Genomic DNA, 16,355 nt, shown 5'->3' with positions numbered 1-16,355 from the left:
TGTTCTCTTGTTATTGCAAATCTTTTTCTTTTTAACTCAAGAATGTTAGTAATTAAGCATGATCATGTTTGTGTATAACCTTAAACCACAGAATATTCAAGTGCAGACAAGGGATTTATTCACTTAATTCAATCCCCTTAATATCCCCAGAGTACTTTTTAACTGCATCTGCAGAGCTTTGTACATTATTTATCATAGAGCAAAAATGTATCTTAAGTTTGAATAAAATCAATTACTTTTCTGATTAAGGTATTGATACACTGCATCATTTTTACAAGGTGGGCAGCAAGAAAATGAGCCAAAGCTTAGTCATGTGGACCTATTGAAAGAAATGTTTTACAGATCATTTGATCATTCTGAGGAGTATAATTACCACAGAAAGAGATTCCATTTCTGCAAAGTACACTCAGTAGCCACTTTATTAGGCATGCCTTTTAGATACACCAACATCTCTAATGCCAATCCACATCATGGTTTGACATGTTGTGCATTCAGATATGCTCTTTTATACACCAGTTATGATGTAATATGATTGAGTTACTGTCGCCTTCCAATCTGTTTGAGTCAGTCTGGCCATTATCCACCAATCTCTCTCATTAACAATGTGTTTTACCTAGGGAAAAGCCACACACTGGATCTTTCTTGCACCATTCTCTATGAATTCTAGAAACTGTTATGTATGAAAATCCCAGGAGATTAACAGTTTCTAAATTACTCAGACTACCCTGCCTGACACCAACTATCATTTCCTGGTCAAAGTCACTTAGATCATACTTCTTCTCCATTCTCATGTTTGGTCTGAACATCAACTAAACCTCTTTACCAAGTCTCAATGCATTAATGAATTGAGTTGCTTCCACATGATTGGCTGATTAGATATTTGCCTTAATGTGCAGGTGTACAAGTGTACTTCTGTGTGTTTGGACGTACTTTGATTGCACCTATATTCCTATCATTAATTTCCCTTCAATCTTCACAATTGCCTTTGGTGAGAGTATGCTTGAATGATGTTATCAATAGATGACCAACAATTATTCTGCTCATGTTGTTAAACTGATGCAGAATGGACTTCTCCACGGCTGAATCTTTCCAGCCTGATAATACACAACAATAGATAACTGGGGTGTTTCTCTTTGAAGTGAAGGAGGATGAGACTTTTGAAGTACATCGTCTTTATGAAAAGTATTCTATAAATATTTTATGGTTATTATTTCATGTGTGTTAATCCTAACCTCAGAGCAGTGACGAAAGTACCTGAATTTGTTTACATATCTGAATTTGTGACTTGATATAGGAGTACAAGATGATAAGAGGCATTGATCAAGTGATGTGCCAGAGACTCTTCAGTCAAACATTATAATGTTTGCAGATATTTAAAACAGCATCAAAACCAAGCTGATTCTTTTCTTAAGTGTTGTAGAGAAATCATTATAATTCAAATGAGGTTTAAAAAATACCAAGGACTGACAACTGTTGAAAGTATCTGTGTATATTGTTAAGAAATTATTTTCAGTAATTAAAATCTGCATATTCATGACAGATGGATAATACTGTAATTTAAAATACTTATTATTTTGTGATAAACTCATTCTTGGGCACTTTAATCAAATTGTGACAAGCTCCCTCTCTTAAAAATACAAACATTTTAACACGGATGCTGTGTAACAGATGTTTTAATACACTGCAATTTTTCTAAAAATCTGAAATATTGAACTGTCAAAGCAGATTTTCTTGATAATGCAACTCAATGTGTATATATCACATTTGAAAAGCATGGACCTATTAGGAAAAGTCAGCCTGGTTTTGGGTGAGGGTGTTCCAGTCTCACAAACTTGAGTGAAATTTTTTCTTGAGGAGATGACAGAAATGATTGATGGGTGTAAGGGAGTGGATGCTGTCTACATAGACTTCAGTAAAGCATTTGACAAGGTCTCTCCTGGTTAACTGGCTTGGAAGATTAAGACAAATGGGACTCATAGCCTGTTGAGAAATTGGATACAAAATTGACATGGTCTTAAGTGACAGAGGTAGTGGTAGATGGGTGCTTTTCTAACTGGAGATTTATGACTAGATGCTTTTCACAAGGATCACTCCTGGGATCTCTGCTTATGATATATACAGTACTGTCCAAAAGTCTTATATGTATGTACCTAAGACTTTTGCAAGTACTATATATTTAGAAATGAAAACGTAGGTGATCTAATTAGTAAGTTTGTAGATGATGTGAAAATTGGTAGAGTTCTACTTAGAGAGGAAAGCTGCCAAAATTTACACTACAATACAAATCATTTGGAAACTTTGAGGTGAAGAAATTACAGTTGGAATTTAACCCAGTCAAGTGTGAGGTGATGCATTTTTGGAGGTCAAACACAAGGAAAACTTATACAGCAAATTTAAAGAACCTTAGGAACATTGTGGTACTAGTCCATAACTGTGAAAATGGTAACATGAGTGGATAGGGTGGTAAAGTAGATGCCTGGCATGCTTGCCTTCAGCAGTCGGGGCTTAAGTAATCATAGTTGGAAAACTATTTTGTAATAGTATGAAACTTTGGTTATGCCACATTATGTGTAGTTCTGGTTGGTTAAATGGAGGAATGACGTGGAGGGCTTGGAGAGGGTGCAGAAGTGTTTCACAAGGATATTAAATGGATTGGGAGGGTATTAGCTAATACAAGAGGTTTGACAAGTGTGTGTTGTTTTCTCTGGAATATCAGAGTAAAAATATATAAAATTATGAGAGGCACACTTGATGTAGATGGACAAAATCCATTTTCAGAGTGGAAAAGAGGTCTTAGGCTTCAGGTGAGAGGGCAGAAAGTTTAAAAAAGGTTTATGAGGCAGGATTTCTTTTTTTTAAATACAGAGGAGTAGGTGCCTGGAATGCACTGCCATGGTAGATATTTGAAGCACTTAGGCAGACTCATGAACAGGCACACAATTGAGAGCTACAGACCATGTGCAGAGAGATGATATTATGATTGGTGTAGACACTGTGGCAGACAGGCCTGTTCCTGTACTGTATTCTTCTCTGATTTTTATATAATTTCATTAAAGTAAAAATACATATCATTGTTAACAGAAATGAACATGGACATATTTGTGTAATGGTTTTAGTTAATAAAAAGTTAAACAACTGAAAGATTAAAACTCCCTCTGTATTTGCACAGAACAAGGAAACTTAGGGTTTCTATTTTGGTTGAGAATCTGCCTGACTTTACATCTTGTAAACTGACTAAGAGCAATGGGAGCTTAAAGCTGTTCAAAATCTGCTTTGCTTGCTATCGATTGTTATGGAAACACCTCTCTTACTGATTACAGCAAAGAGTCAATAGTGCTTGACAGAGTCAGGGATAATTGAATGATGCATCGATACACGAGGACTTATAAAACTATTGAGACTAATAGAGCTCTCCAGACAAAACACAGAAGATCTGATAGGTATAATCATTTTAATCCAAAGTTGATCAAACAAGATTAGCAGGTCATACATCACTGATGCTTATAAGATAGACCCAATTGATCTAAATATCAGATTATAAGAGTCAAGAAATGGTAAAATTTCAATATAGTGTGTTCTTTATTCTTGCAACAGATAGCAATATAATGGATTTTGGTTAATTGGGACACATCAGGACCAGTGCATTTTGACCCATTAAGTGGCTGCCACAGTTAGTTGAAGTTTCATGAAATAGTTAAAATAGTATAAAAAAAGACAAACTACCATTTAACTGAGTAACAAAATATGTACTTAAATGAAATACAGAAAGTATTGGATCACTACTACAATACTATAAAGTTTTGTATTAGTTTCTATAGTTATTGACGGCAGAATTCATCCAATGTATGCTGCTGTGTTTTTTTGATTTACCGTAAATGAACAAAATCAGGGCAGGCACCTAGTGCAGATAATGGACTGACTTCAAATAATGCTTTCAATGATTGCATCCTCCAAGTCTTCATTTTCATTGTGACATTCTAGATGATTGTCTAACTTCAAACACTTCACAAGTCCTAACTTGTTAAAGTAGCAATATTGCTTTGCTTTCTCTCCCAGCCATTTCTGGCACCTCCAAGCCTGCAAACTTGAAACTGCAGTGAGCAGAACAGTGCTGAACTGTTTTTCTGCTTATTTCTCACCAACTACTAGTGAAAAAAATCACTGCTGTTAAAACACAAACATACACCATTTATAAACAGCTTGCTTTAAGCATGGTGCAGTGTCTAATGGCCACACAAACACACGAAACTGACGCAGGTTAGAAATTTTCACCAACGGTCTCCTGTCCCAATTAAGTGGCATAGTGCCTCTAAGAAATCAAAAGATTCCCAGCTATTAGTTCGATTATTTTTGCTCTCTAAGAGTTGTCCAAGATAAGCAGCTGCCCCAATTAAACAATGGTCCAGTTAATCTGAATCCATTGTATAGACATGATCACAGTTTTCCATATTTGCTTAAATGTTAACAAACAGCTTCAGGCTATTTGACCCATCTGATCTACACTACAGCTTTTGTTTTACAAAAGTTGTCTCCCACTACATCAGTATTATGTTCTAAATACAAAGCAACAGTGATCTTTTTAGTTAGGAAAAAAAGATTTCCACATACTAGGAAGAAATTATTGTAATAGTCAAAAGAAGATCCCAAGTCTCCATTTTTCTTCTTGAAATTGAGACATTGCTTATTTTGGAATCCTTTAAGTCTTTATTTTTAAGGGAATTTGTGGTTTTAAATATCTGTTTGTTTACCAAGAACATCCTGGAATACATCAAAACATGCAACCACTAAACAGTCCTCTTACTTATTGAAACCTGTGCAATTCTCATTATATGCATTTGATGTCTTTGTACAGAACAGATGCTATACAACATCTGTGCAGAGAACTAATAATTTCATACACTTAGAGCTCTAAAAGGTAGCTGTCATATTTCTTTTGGCTGTCTATGGAATCTTCATTGAATGACTTTCAAATCACATCAAAGTTACAATTAAAAGTAGAAGAACAAAGAATAATTGGAAGCACAGTGGCAATAAAATTATCAAAATTGTTGATTAAATTTCAAAGACGATTATAAGAAGTCTAGTTTTGCAGGCTCAATTACAGATGAGGGTTAATCAGACTGCGCTAACGTTATTTTGGAAAACAGTTTAAAAAATTCCAATAACATATGAGGTTGGCTTACAATTATGAATAAAATCAGCATTTAACTGAATATAGCTTGAAAGCTGCATTAAAAATTAATTGAATAAAAGAATGTGGTTTCTGGCATGTAACTAACTCCTCAATAGCAATGGGTAGATCAAAAGGAACAGAGCAATATTTAAAAAGGCATTCTGACTTACCTAGATTTCTTTTAGACACAGTCTTCAAACTTTCACTGACAGAGAAATAAGTAAGAGCCACCAAAGTGATCTGAATGTTCATGTTTTGGTTCCTTTCGCTGCTGAAACAAAAATGGTACGATTAGATGTCAGAGCTTATGCAGTTTAAAAAGAAACCCTTAACATTTAAAAATTTATCATCTAAAATTAATCAGCTTTCACGATGCAGTGATGAAATGGTCCCAAAACATCTATTCAAACCCTCAAAAATTTAAATAAGTATACATTTTAGCTCACATAAAAGAATTGAAATGCTTCCTCTTAGCTGAGGGGGATTATGCAAAAGCTAACATCTTAAGAGCACCATTATTTATTGAATAAAAGAACTTAAAGATTTAGAAAACAAGGCAGTGACAAATTCTCTTCAGTTAGTACAAAACAGCTGGATGAACTCAGCAGGTTGGGCAGCATCCGTTGAAAGGAGCAGTCAACATTTCAGGTCAAGACCATTCGTCCTGACCCGAAATGTTGACTGCTCCTTTCAACGGATGCTGCCTGACTTGCTGAGTTCATCCAGCTTTTTTGTACGTCTTGATTTGACCACAGCATCTGCAGTGTACTTTGTGTTTTCTCTTCAGTTAGATTTCAACTGAAACACATGTATTTTTTGCCAATTTTTTCTCTAGGAATTCTATTTGCAACTACTGGTGGTTTGATGGGACTTGTGAAGAAAAGCTTGATTAACTTGCTTTCTGTGGTAAGACCTTAATTTTTGAATATTAAAATGTCACCATCTTATTTGGTTACAAAAAGTAGTGAATACATCCTAGTCCATCACAGGCAAATCTTTCCTCATCATTGAGAAAATACACAAGGAGCACTGTCACAGAAAAATAGCACCCATCATCAAGAATCCCACCATCTAGCCCATGCTCTCTTCTCACTGCTGCTATCAGGAAGGAGATACAGAAGCCTTAGTTCACTCACCACAGGGTTCAGGAACAATTATTATCCCTCAACCATCAGGCTACTGAACTAGCATGGATAACTTCACTCACCTGAATGCTGAAATATTCTACAATCTATAGACTCACTTTTAAGGACTTTACAAATGATGTTCTGAACATGATTTATTACTTTTATTTATTACTTATTGATATATTATTTATTTTATTTTATAATTGCTAAGTGTGTCTTCTTATGCACATTGGTTGTTTATTCATCATTGCTCGTGTGTAGTTTTTCATTGACTATTGTGCTTCTTTATAGCTACTGTGAATGCCTGCAAGAAAATGAATCTCAGGGTAGTATATGGTGACATATACATACCTGAACGATAAATTTACTTCAAACATTATCACTAAGTGTCTCAGTAGAACCTACAAATAATTGCCCCCTGAAATGTTGCCCACAAAATTGAGTTATATGTTCTGTAAGCTAGTTACTGAAAAGGTGTGATAAACACAACTGATCGTGATAGAGCAAAATCATTTGTTCCCAAGTGCTTTTGGCATTTTTATAAGCGATTTTCTTTTTAATTAACAAAAGTTTGCTGGCTGTTCCAGGTCAGTGATCATACAAAATACATGCCTGAGAAAGTGTAATATTTCATTTTCAAATTCTCCATTTGCCATCTTAAAGTAGGAGTTTTAAGTTTTGGATATCTTGCAAAAGAAAGGATAGTAGGGAGAAATGATAAATGCACAACAAAGACTGTGTTGGAAAAACGTGTGGCTTTTCTTTAAAGATGCTCTATTCTAATTACAAAAGCCGTAAGAGACAGTGTACAATTGGGATAGCCAGAAGCAGAGAGCTTATTGCACAAAAATAGGTTAAGCGGAAGGTTATAAGAAAAATAGAATAGAACAGTGGGGCAGCATCATTTAAGATTGAAGAGACGATTAAAATATATTTACACTGGAGAATTGTTGCATCGTGAGGCACACAGGATTCCTTCTGTCTGAACAACATCCGAATTCTTCCATCTCCTCCAAATTCATGAACCCCTTGAAGAACTCTGTTGTATCTGCCTTCACTACCACCCAGGCAATGCACTCCAGGGACCCACCACTCTATGCGAGAATGAAGTTGTCCTGTACATCTCCTTTGAACTTACACCCTCTCATGTTAAACAGATACTGGCTGCCTACTCTACCTATACCTCTCATAAGTTTCTAAACCCCTCTCAGATCTCCCCTCAGCCCTTGCTGCTTCAAAGAAAACAACCCAAGTTTGTCCTTATGCTCTCTAATCCAAGCAGCATCTTTGTAAACTTCTTTTGCACACTCTCCAAAGCCTCCAACTTCTTCTAAAAATGTAGTCACCAGAACTGAGTACAATACTCAAAATGCAACCTAACTAGAGTTTTATAACTTCCTGACCTTTGACCTTAATATCTCAACTAATAAAGGCAAGCATCCCAGGTGACAGGGTTACATCTCTACCAAAGGAAGTCTAAGGTGTTCATTCCCTCTGCTGGCTTGCAGGTTACCTTTGGGCAAAGTGTAGCACCTGCTTAGCCTCACCGATCAGGGTCACATGAAGCCATGGGAGCAGATGGTGAATGGTCATATGACCTGCTGCTGTATATAACAAATACTGGTCGTTGAAGCCAGGCGGACAATCTCTGAAAGTGCCTGAGGTTACCCATCTTGTAAGGACTCAGCCCAGAAGAAGGCAATAACAAATCACTTCTATATAATTATTTGCCAAGAACAATCATGGTCATAGATAGAGAAATGACCATGATGGCCCACATCATACGACACGTTATGTAATGATGATAACTGTATGTTGGCAGGGAACTAGAGTGGAGGCCGTACTGGATCTGTTACTAGGTAATGAACCAGGTTTGGGGTCAGATCTCTTGGATGGTGAGCATTTGATCTTTGTAATGTAACTAAGTGAATGCAAATAAAAAAGACCAAAATGCTGATACTATTACAGCTCAGAGCACTAGAGTTGTGAGTTCTTGTGAAGAAGCCTCCCAGAAGAAGGTGATGAAAACAATTTCTGTAGAAAAATTTGTCAAGAACAATCATGGTTATAGGCATAGCACATAAAATGATAATGATGATGTTAATTATGCCAAAGACTTTCTTTACCACCATATCAACCTGTGCAGTGGAAGTAGGTGTAAAAGTATTAGTCAATACATAAAATAGGTAAAACAAGATCAAACTTTCACTGGCCTTCTTTAGTCAGAAAGCATTAAAAAGGTGGATGAAGTTGTCTGCCTCAGAAGCTACCCAACCACAATTTGCTTATCTCTGCACAAATCTGATGCCCCCTTTGGACACAGTAGCCGGGGGTGGGGGGGGGACATCCTTTATCCCAAGGGACTGTCAAAGATCAAAGTAGAGTTCAAAGTAAATTTATTATCAAAGTACATATATATTATTATGTAGTGTACCACCATGAGATTCATTTTCTTGCAGGCATTTACAGGAAAAATAAAGATACACAATAGTATCTATGAGAAACTCTTTTTACTAACAAGGACTGACAAACAAAAACGTGCAAAATAAGCCAAATAGTGCAAATTTTAAAAAATGATATTGAGAAAATGAGTTGTAAAAGAGTCCTTGAAAGTGAGTCTGTAGGTTCAGTGTTGTGGTGAGTGAAGTTATCCACGCTGGTTCTGGAAGCTGATGATTGCAGGGTAATAACTGTTCCTGAACCTAGTGGTGTGGAACCCAGGGCCTCTGCACCTCCTGCCCTATGGTAGTCGCGAGCAGAGAGAATGGCTTGGATGGTGGGGCTCTTCGATGATAGATGCTGCTGTCTTGTTGCAGTGCTCCATGGAAATGTACTCAGTAATGGGATGTAAATACACTCAATGGTGGGATACTCAAAGATCATATGTAAACAAAAATGCAGGTTATTTCAGGATCCACATACAAGTAAGAACTTCTTACAGTGCAAACTTAAGAATAAGATCCTTTTCATAGCTACATGTTTAAATTCCTGGATGTCAACATCTCTGAAGATCTGGTCTAGCCCCAACATAATTGATTTAATTACAAAGAAGACAAGGAAATAGCTATATTTGAGGAGACTTGGTATGTCATCAAAGACTCTCACACATTTCTACAGATGTCTTGGATAGCATTCTAACTGGTTGCATTGCCATCTGGTATGGAATTGTAGAACATTGCAAATTTGGGCAGCTCTATCACGGACTCTAGCCTCCCCAGCACTGAGGACATCTTCAAAAAGGTGATGCCTTAAAAAGGCAGAGTCCATCATTAAGGACCCTCATCATCCAGGACATGCCCTCCCCTCAGTGCAATTCTTTTCTATCAAGGTACAGGAGTCTGAGGACACACACTCAACGGTTTAGTAACAGCTTTTTTCCCCACCGCTATTAGATTTCTGAATGGGCAATGAACCTATGTAAACAACCTCACTATTTTTTCATTGCTTTGCTCTTTTTGCATTATTATTTTATTTATTGTATATGTTTTATTGTAATTTATAGTATTTTATGTATTGCTGCTGTCGCAAAACAACATTTTTCATGACATATGTATGCTAGTGATATTAAACCTGATTCTGAAATTGACACAAGGCATCCTTTCATCTCTAATGAGGTTTACACTTAGCAGATTCCAACTGAGTCTCAAGAATTGGAGAGGTAACAGATTGTGTGCTGTCAAGCTCACAGCAGCAGGGCAACTTGATTAGCGATGGAATTCACCAAAGTTAGGGAAGCCTTTCTAAGAATTCAGTATCCTGGTAAGACCATCCAGTTCCCCGAGTCGTGATGGGTCTTGGTTGCATGCTACGTGGTTGCACTGTACGATGACTGACCTACCTCCAACTACAATGACCTGTGCAGCAGCCTATCTAACAGGCCGGTATCTCCAGATATCCTCTGGAAGAATCAATCAGTCAAAGCAAGTCAAGAATACGATTCCTCATGACTAATCCTGCACATCAACTGAATGTGTTAGATAGGGTAGTTAGAATCAGAATTGGCATGAAATTTTAAATAGTGAAAATAGTTGTTTTGCTGTAGCAGTACATTTCAATACATAATGTTAAAAAAATAAATTATAAAAATGTATATATATCTATAGTAGTGCAAAAAGAGAGCAAAAAAAATGAAAAAAGTGAGGAAGTTTACATGGGCTCATTATCCATTCAGAAATCTGATGGTAGAGGGGAAGAAGCTGTTCCTGGATTGTTCAGTGTATGTCTTCAGGCTCCTGTACCTCCTCCGTGAAGTTAACAATGAGAAGAGGGCATGTCCTGGATGATGGGTGCCCTTAATCATGAATGCCAACTTTTTGAGGACATTCCCACAGAAGCAGTAAACCTGTCCCCACTGCAATGGCAGCTACAGCCCAATAGTATGGGTTTAAGGTAAGGAGAGGGGATATAAAGAAGGCTTTTCCCCCACATCCAGTGTGCTTGAAATCTGGAACTCACAGCCTAAGGAGGGGTGGATTTCGGAGCTCTCACATTTAACTGTCAAGATCAAAGTTCAAAGTACAATTTATTTTCAGTGTACATACATGTCACCACATACAACCCTGAGATTCTTTTTCAGTGGGCATACTTAGAAAATCTATAGAACAGAAACTGTAAACAAGATCAATGGACAACAAACTGTGCAAATGCAGATATAAATAAATAGCGATAAATAGCAAGCATGAAATAACAAGATAAAAGAACCCTTAAATGAATGTAGTTAGCTGCTGTTGTTCAAGAGCCCGATGGTAGTAACTGTTCTTGAACCTGGTGGTACGAGTCCTGATGCCCTTGTACCTTCTCCCTGATGGCAGCAAGCGCACGGCCTGGGTGGTGAGGATCTCTGATGATGGATGCTGCTTTTCTATGGCAGCGTTTCATGTAGACATGCTCAGTGGTTGGGAGGGCTTTATCCGTGATGTACTGGGCCAAATCCATGATCTTTTGTAGGATTTTCCGCTCAAAGACTTTGGTGTTCCCCTAGTGGGCGGTAATGTAGCCAGTCAGTGCACTTTCCACTACACATCTGCAGAAATTTGCCGAGATTTTTGATGACATGCCGAAGGTACCTGAATCACAGACAGCTGGTAAATGGAATTATTATAGACGGATGCCTGATAGTTACTTGGACAGGGTAGTCTCAAGGGCCTGTTTCTACACTGAAAGACTCTATGTATCAAACAAATGTAGACTTTGCACCAGAGATTTGTAATTGCTAACAAAAAAAAAATTGCAGCTCTATTTCTAAAGTAACTTCTTTAATATCTCTCACTGTGTGATTATTTCTACTATGTGATTACTACTATGCAGTCAGATTCATTGTACTGTAATAGCTCTCTCCATCAAAAAAGCACCAGCCTTTGCAATGATGAGTCCATAACCCACATGTTTTAAATTTTTAAAAAAACTCTAAATCACTTTTCCTGATGAAAAATCTCAGCCTGAAAAATCCAGTACTTATTCCTCTCCACAGATGCAGCCTGACCTGTTGAGTTTCTCCAGCATTTTGTCTGTGTTACTCTGGATTTCCAGCATCTGCAGTATCTCTTGTATTTATCTAAAATCTACTAATAATTCTTTAGCAATTTTGATCGCAAAGCTCTGGGAGGGTGAAATAGTTTTGAAGTCAAAACTGTGGCATGCTAAAGAATGATACCTATCAGGCATTTATGGGACAGTTAGTAGAATGAAGAGGAGACAGGAAAGGCTGCAGATGCCAGAATCTAAAGTAACAAGCAGTCTGCTGGAGGACTGAGCAGGTTGAGAGACATCTGTGGAAAGAAAGGAATTACTAACATTTCAGTTTGGAAACCTGCATCAGGACTTATAGAGTCATAAAGTACTACAGCATGTAAGCAGGCCTTTCAGCCCATCTAGTTCATGCCAAACAGCTATTCTGCCTCGTCCCAACTAGACCATGATTCTCCATACCCCTCCCATCAATGTACTTTACCCTGATCTCTCTTAAGCATTGCAATCAAACATACAACGACCACTTCCACTAGCACCTCATTCCATACGCGCATCACCCTCTGAACGAAGAAGCTCCTCGCTCAGGTTCCCCTTAAATATTTCACCTTTCACCTTAAACTATGACCTTCAGTTCTGGTATCACAAAGCTCAGTGAAAAATGTCTGCTTGCATTTACCTTACCTTTACCCCTCATATCTTTCTATCGCTTTATCAAATCTCCCCTCATTTTCTGACTTCCCGGGGAATAAAGTCCAAATCTATTCAACCTTTCCCTATAATTCAGGTCCTCGTCCAGGCAACGTTCTTATAAATGTTAAATTTTAATAGGATTAATCAAAATAGGAAATTCATAATCAGTATGAACTTGATGGGCCAAAGATCCTACTTGCATTATTTACTGCATGTGAATGACAGAAAGGTTCCTTAAGGTTGTCATAGCCAGGAGAATAGCAGAGTAAGCCCCTATTACCTATAAAATGCTCATAATAGCTTGCATGTCAAGTAGCCTGTGACAACCAAATCCAGCTCCTGGTCTTCAACTGTGGTTTAGCTACTAAGCCCAGTGGAACCATTTCTTCTGACAGGAGAATGGGCAAAGGCAGATTACTGGCGCTTTAAAATTAGTTGCTTCAGGCAGATCGGGCTTGTCAGCAGTGGTTGGCAGCTCATCTAGAAGGAAAACTCTGAACACAAACCTCAATGGCCTTGTGGCTGCACCCACTCATGGGGCAGGCTTCAGGAGTAATCCCCAAGGGAAAAATCCTGAGCTGAACTCCCTAAGGTAGTTCTCTATTGAGTTCAATGCTGACTGGCAACTCAATGCAACCGATACTGCCAAACTGTATCGGTCTTTTCCATTCCTTTGGGTCATCAGCTGTGTGGAGAGGTGGAGCCTCCTGCACAGGCAATAGCTTGCTCTCCATATCATATTGCCCAGGCTGGCATAGTAAGCTTGCATATCACGTAGATGGCAAGGAAATAACCCCGATAGTCAACCCCAACCAACGGACGGCCTCTAGTGGAACTAAGGGTCTGATGTGACATTTCTCACATGTTCTCAAGGAGATGGGCTGCACTGTGGAGTGGGAAGATAAAAAGAGGAACATGCTGAGAAATATATAATTGGCCATCAACAACCAACAAAGACCGAGAGTGTGCTGGGGGCAGCTTACAACTGTCTCCATGCTTCCAGTGCTAACATTGCCTGTCTATAAATTACCAATCGTAACCTGTATGCCTGTATGTCTTTGGACTGTGAGAGGAAACCAGAGGGCCTGGAAGAAACCCACCCAATCACAGTGAGAAAATACAAACTCCTTACAGACAGCAGCAAGAATAGAACCCTTATGGCTGTGCCATAATGAGTTTGCACTAACTGCTAAACGACCATGTCACCTCATGAATGAAGAAGCAAACATCCAGCAATTGCCCAAGAGGTCACAACTATCAGACTGCAGGTTGAAGTGGGAACATGACTGAAAAGTGACAGGGGCTGAAGAGCAGGTGGAGAACATCTGTTTAGCAAATGACAGTATCATAGCCTAGAACTGAGGGTAGGAGGAGTTGCTTTGAAAAAGGTAGCAGAAATGTTAGTTATCAGGGTAAGTTGCCATTTAGTATGTAATACATTTCCACTGTTATGTAATGTGGGACATATGTTCTATGATAAAAGGATGCTAGAAATACTCTGCAAACTTCTCACCATCTGTAGAACTACACTTTAGCAATTCAGCAATAGACAGTTTGTTGAGATTACTTGTCAGCTAAATGCCATCAGACCCGATTTCAGCACATATTACTCCAGACAGGCATATATTGTGCACAATTAGCAAAATAGCTTTCCTACAAAACTTACCTTGAGCTCACAATCAATATTTTTATTTTCACATTTTTAGAAAAGAAAATAACACACATCTTAAAGGAATTCATTCCATTTTGGTTTGGGGATGGTGAAATCCTAGCGACTGGATTGTTATGTATTGTCTCTTGTACAACTCGCATTAAGACAATGAATGAAGTTCACAAACAATATGGAGATTCCAGCTTGTTCCCCTTCACTTCCTTCCACCTTCTTATTCTGACTTCTTCCCCATTCTTTTCCAGCTCTGAAGAAATGCTTTAGACAAAACTTCAACTCTTTATTCCTCTCCATACATGCTGCAGGATGGTGCGCTGGAGAGGTGTAAGTGCTCCTCCCCTCCGTTAGCCTGCAGGTCACAATTAGGCAAGGTGCAGTACCTGCTTAGCCGCCCCCCCCCCCCCAAATCCACCCGATCAGGGTCATGTGAAGCCATGGGAGCAACTAGTGGATATCACAAGTCTTGGTTATGTGACCACTGATGCCAGGCAGATAATCTCTAAAGGGTATTGATAATGGCTGGGGTCACCCTTCTTGTAAAGGCACTTCACAAATTTTCTTTGTAGAAGACTACAACGTCTTCTTGTAGAAGACTTTGACTTCTACAAAGAAGTAGGAAATGGCAAACCATTTCTGAAGGAAAATTTACTAAGAATTGTAATGTATGCAACTAATTTGTTTAGACCAATAACCCCCTTGCCTAGCACTATGTATTCTATGTATTGATCTGTTGTCTGAACATGTGTTGTTGACTACACACGCACATTGTTCTCTCTCTCTCTCTTTCTCATGTTGCAATATGAATGCATCAATTAAAGCCATCTCTTGCATCCGTGCTTTCATTTAATCGATACATAGTTGTGCACAGACTCAACAAATTGTAGATGAGTACGAGCCTCCATGTCAGAGTACATAATGAACTGCACCAACAGTTACGGGATGAAACAGTAGAAGTTAGACACGAGAAGGGCACCACAGATGCTAACAAATGTGTGAGTAACAGTGGACGATGCATTGAATTTAAGGTGAAAATAATACGGCGATAGCTTCAGTCAGTAAAGTTTGACAAATTTGATAGCGCTAATGAAGGCTAGGGGTCGTATATCAAGAGGGTTGAACTGTATTGTAATGTTAATAATGCAGAGGAGCAAAAGAAAGCTCCTACATTCTTAGCTTAATGGGCCCAAGAATGTACAATTTCTTACGCAAATTAGTACAGAGAACATAGAACATAGAAAATCTACAGCACATTACATGCCCTTCGGCCCAGAATGTTGTGCCAACCATGTAACCTACTCTAGAAACTGCCTAGAATTTCCCTACCGAATAGCCCTCTATTTTTCTAAGCTCCATGTACCTATCTAAGAGGCTCTTAAAAGACCCTACTTTATCCACCTCTACCACCTTCACTAGCAGTGCATTCCACGCAACCTCCACTCTCCTTGTGAAGAACTTACCTCTGACATCCCTCTTGTACCTCATTCCAAGCAATTGAAAACTATGTCCCCTTGTGTTAGATATTTCATCCCTGGACAAAAGCCTCTGGCTATCCACATGATCAATGCCTCTCATCATCTTATGCACTTCTATCAGGTCACCCCTCATCCTCCATCACTCAAAGGGGAAAAGGCCGAGTTCACGACCTATTCTCATAAGGCAAGCTCTCGATCCAGGCAACTTCCTTGCAAATCTCCTCTTCACACTCTCGATAGCATCCAAATCCTTCCTGTAATGAGGCAACCAGAACTGAAATTGTTACAGTTTTACAAAGTCATTTGAGCCCTAAACCACTGGTAATAGCCGGGAGATCTAGATTTTTCAGAAGGAACCAATCAAAAGATGAAAACACGAGGAAATCTGCAGATGCTGGAAATTCAAGCAACACACACAAAATGGTGGTGGAACGCAGCAGGCCAGGCAGCATCTATAGGAAGAAGTACAGGCGACATTTTGGGCCGAGTCCTGACGAAGGGTAATTCTTCCTATAGATGCTGCCTGGTCTGCTGCGCTCCACCAGCATTTTGTGTATGTTGCATTAATCAAAAGATGAAATCCTTTTGGAATACTTTGTGAAACTGCGCAAACTTTCCCAGTATCATGACTTTACAGATGCATTAAGTAAGCATCAACAAAGCACTCAACAGAAGCTACTGTCCGAAAGTGACCCATCCTTTGAATGGGCATAGACCATTGCGACATTTGATTGTGACTGCAGCAAAGGATACAG

At 38.6% G+C, this 16,355-nt stretch overlaps 1 protein-coding gene across 3 annotated transcripts in view; it reads right to left on the bottom strand.

Moving 5' to 3' along the window:
* The window catches only part of il1rapl2 (interleukin 1 receptor accessory protein-like 2), a 1,249,784-nt gene that overhangs the window by 1,151,343 nt on the left and 82,086 nt on the right, over window positions 1-16,355 (bottom strand). For 2 of the 3 annotated variants that reach the window (XM_073057804.1, XM_073057806.1), the window contains exon 2: window positions 5,344-5,444. In XM_073057804.1, the coding sequence (XP_072913905.1) occupies window positions 5,344-5,425 (82 nt within the window). In that variant the 5' untranslated portion in view covers window positions 5,426-5,444. The remainder of the gene's footprint in view (window positions 1-5,343; window positions 5,445-16,355) is intronic. The other variant, XM_073057805.1, reaches the window with a different exon arrangement.

This window comes from Hemitrygon akajei, chromosome 10 (genome assembly GCF_048418815.1).
Source record: "Hemitrygon akajei chromosome 10, sHemAka1.3, whole genome shotgun sequence".
Taxonomy (NCBI): domain Eukaryota; kingdom Metazoa; phylum Chordata; class Chondrichthyes; order Myliobatiformes; family Dasyatidae; genus Hemitrygon; species Hemitrygon akajei.
This window is presented reverse-complemented; position numbering and strand designations above follow the sequence as displayed.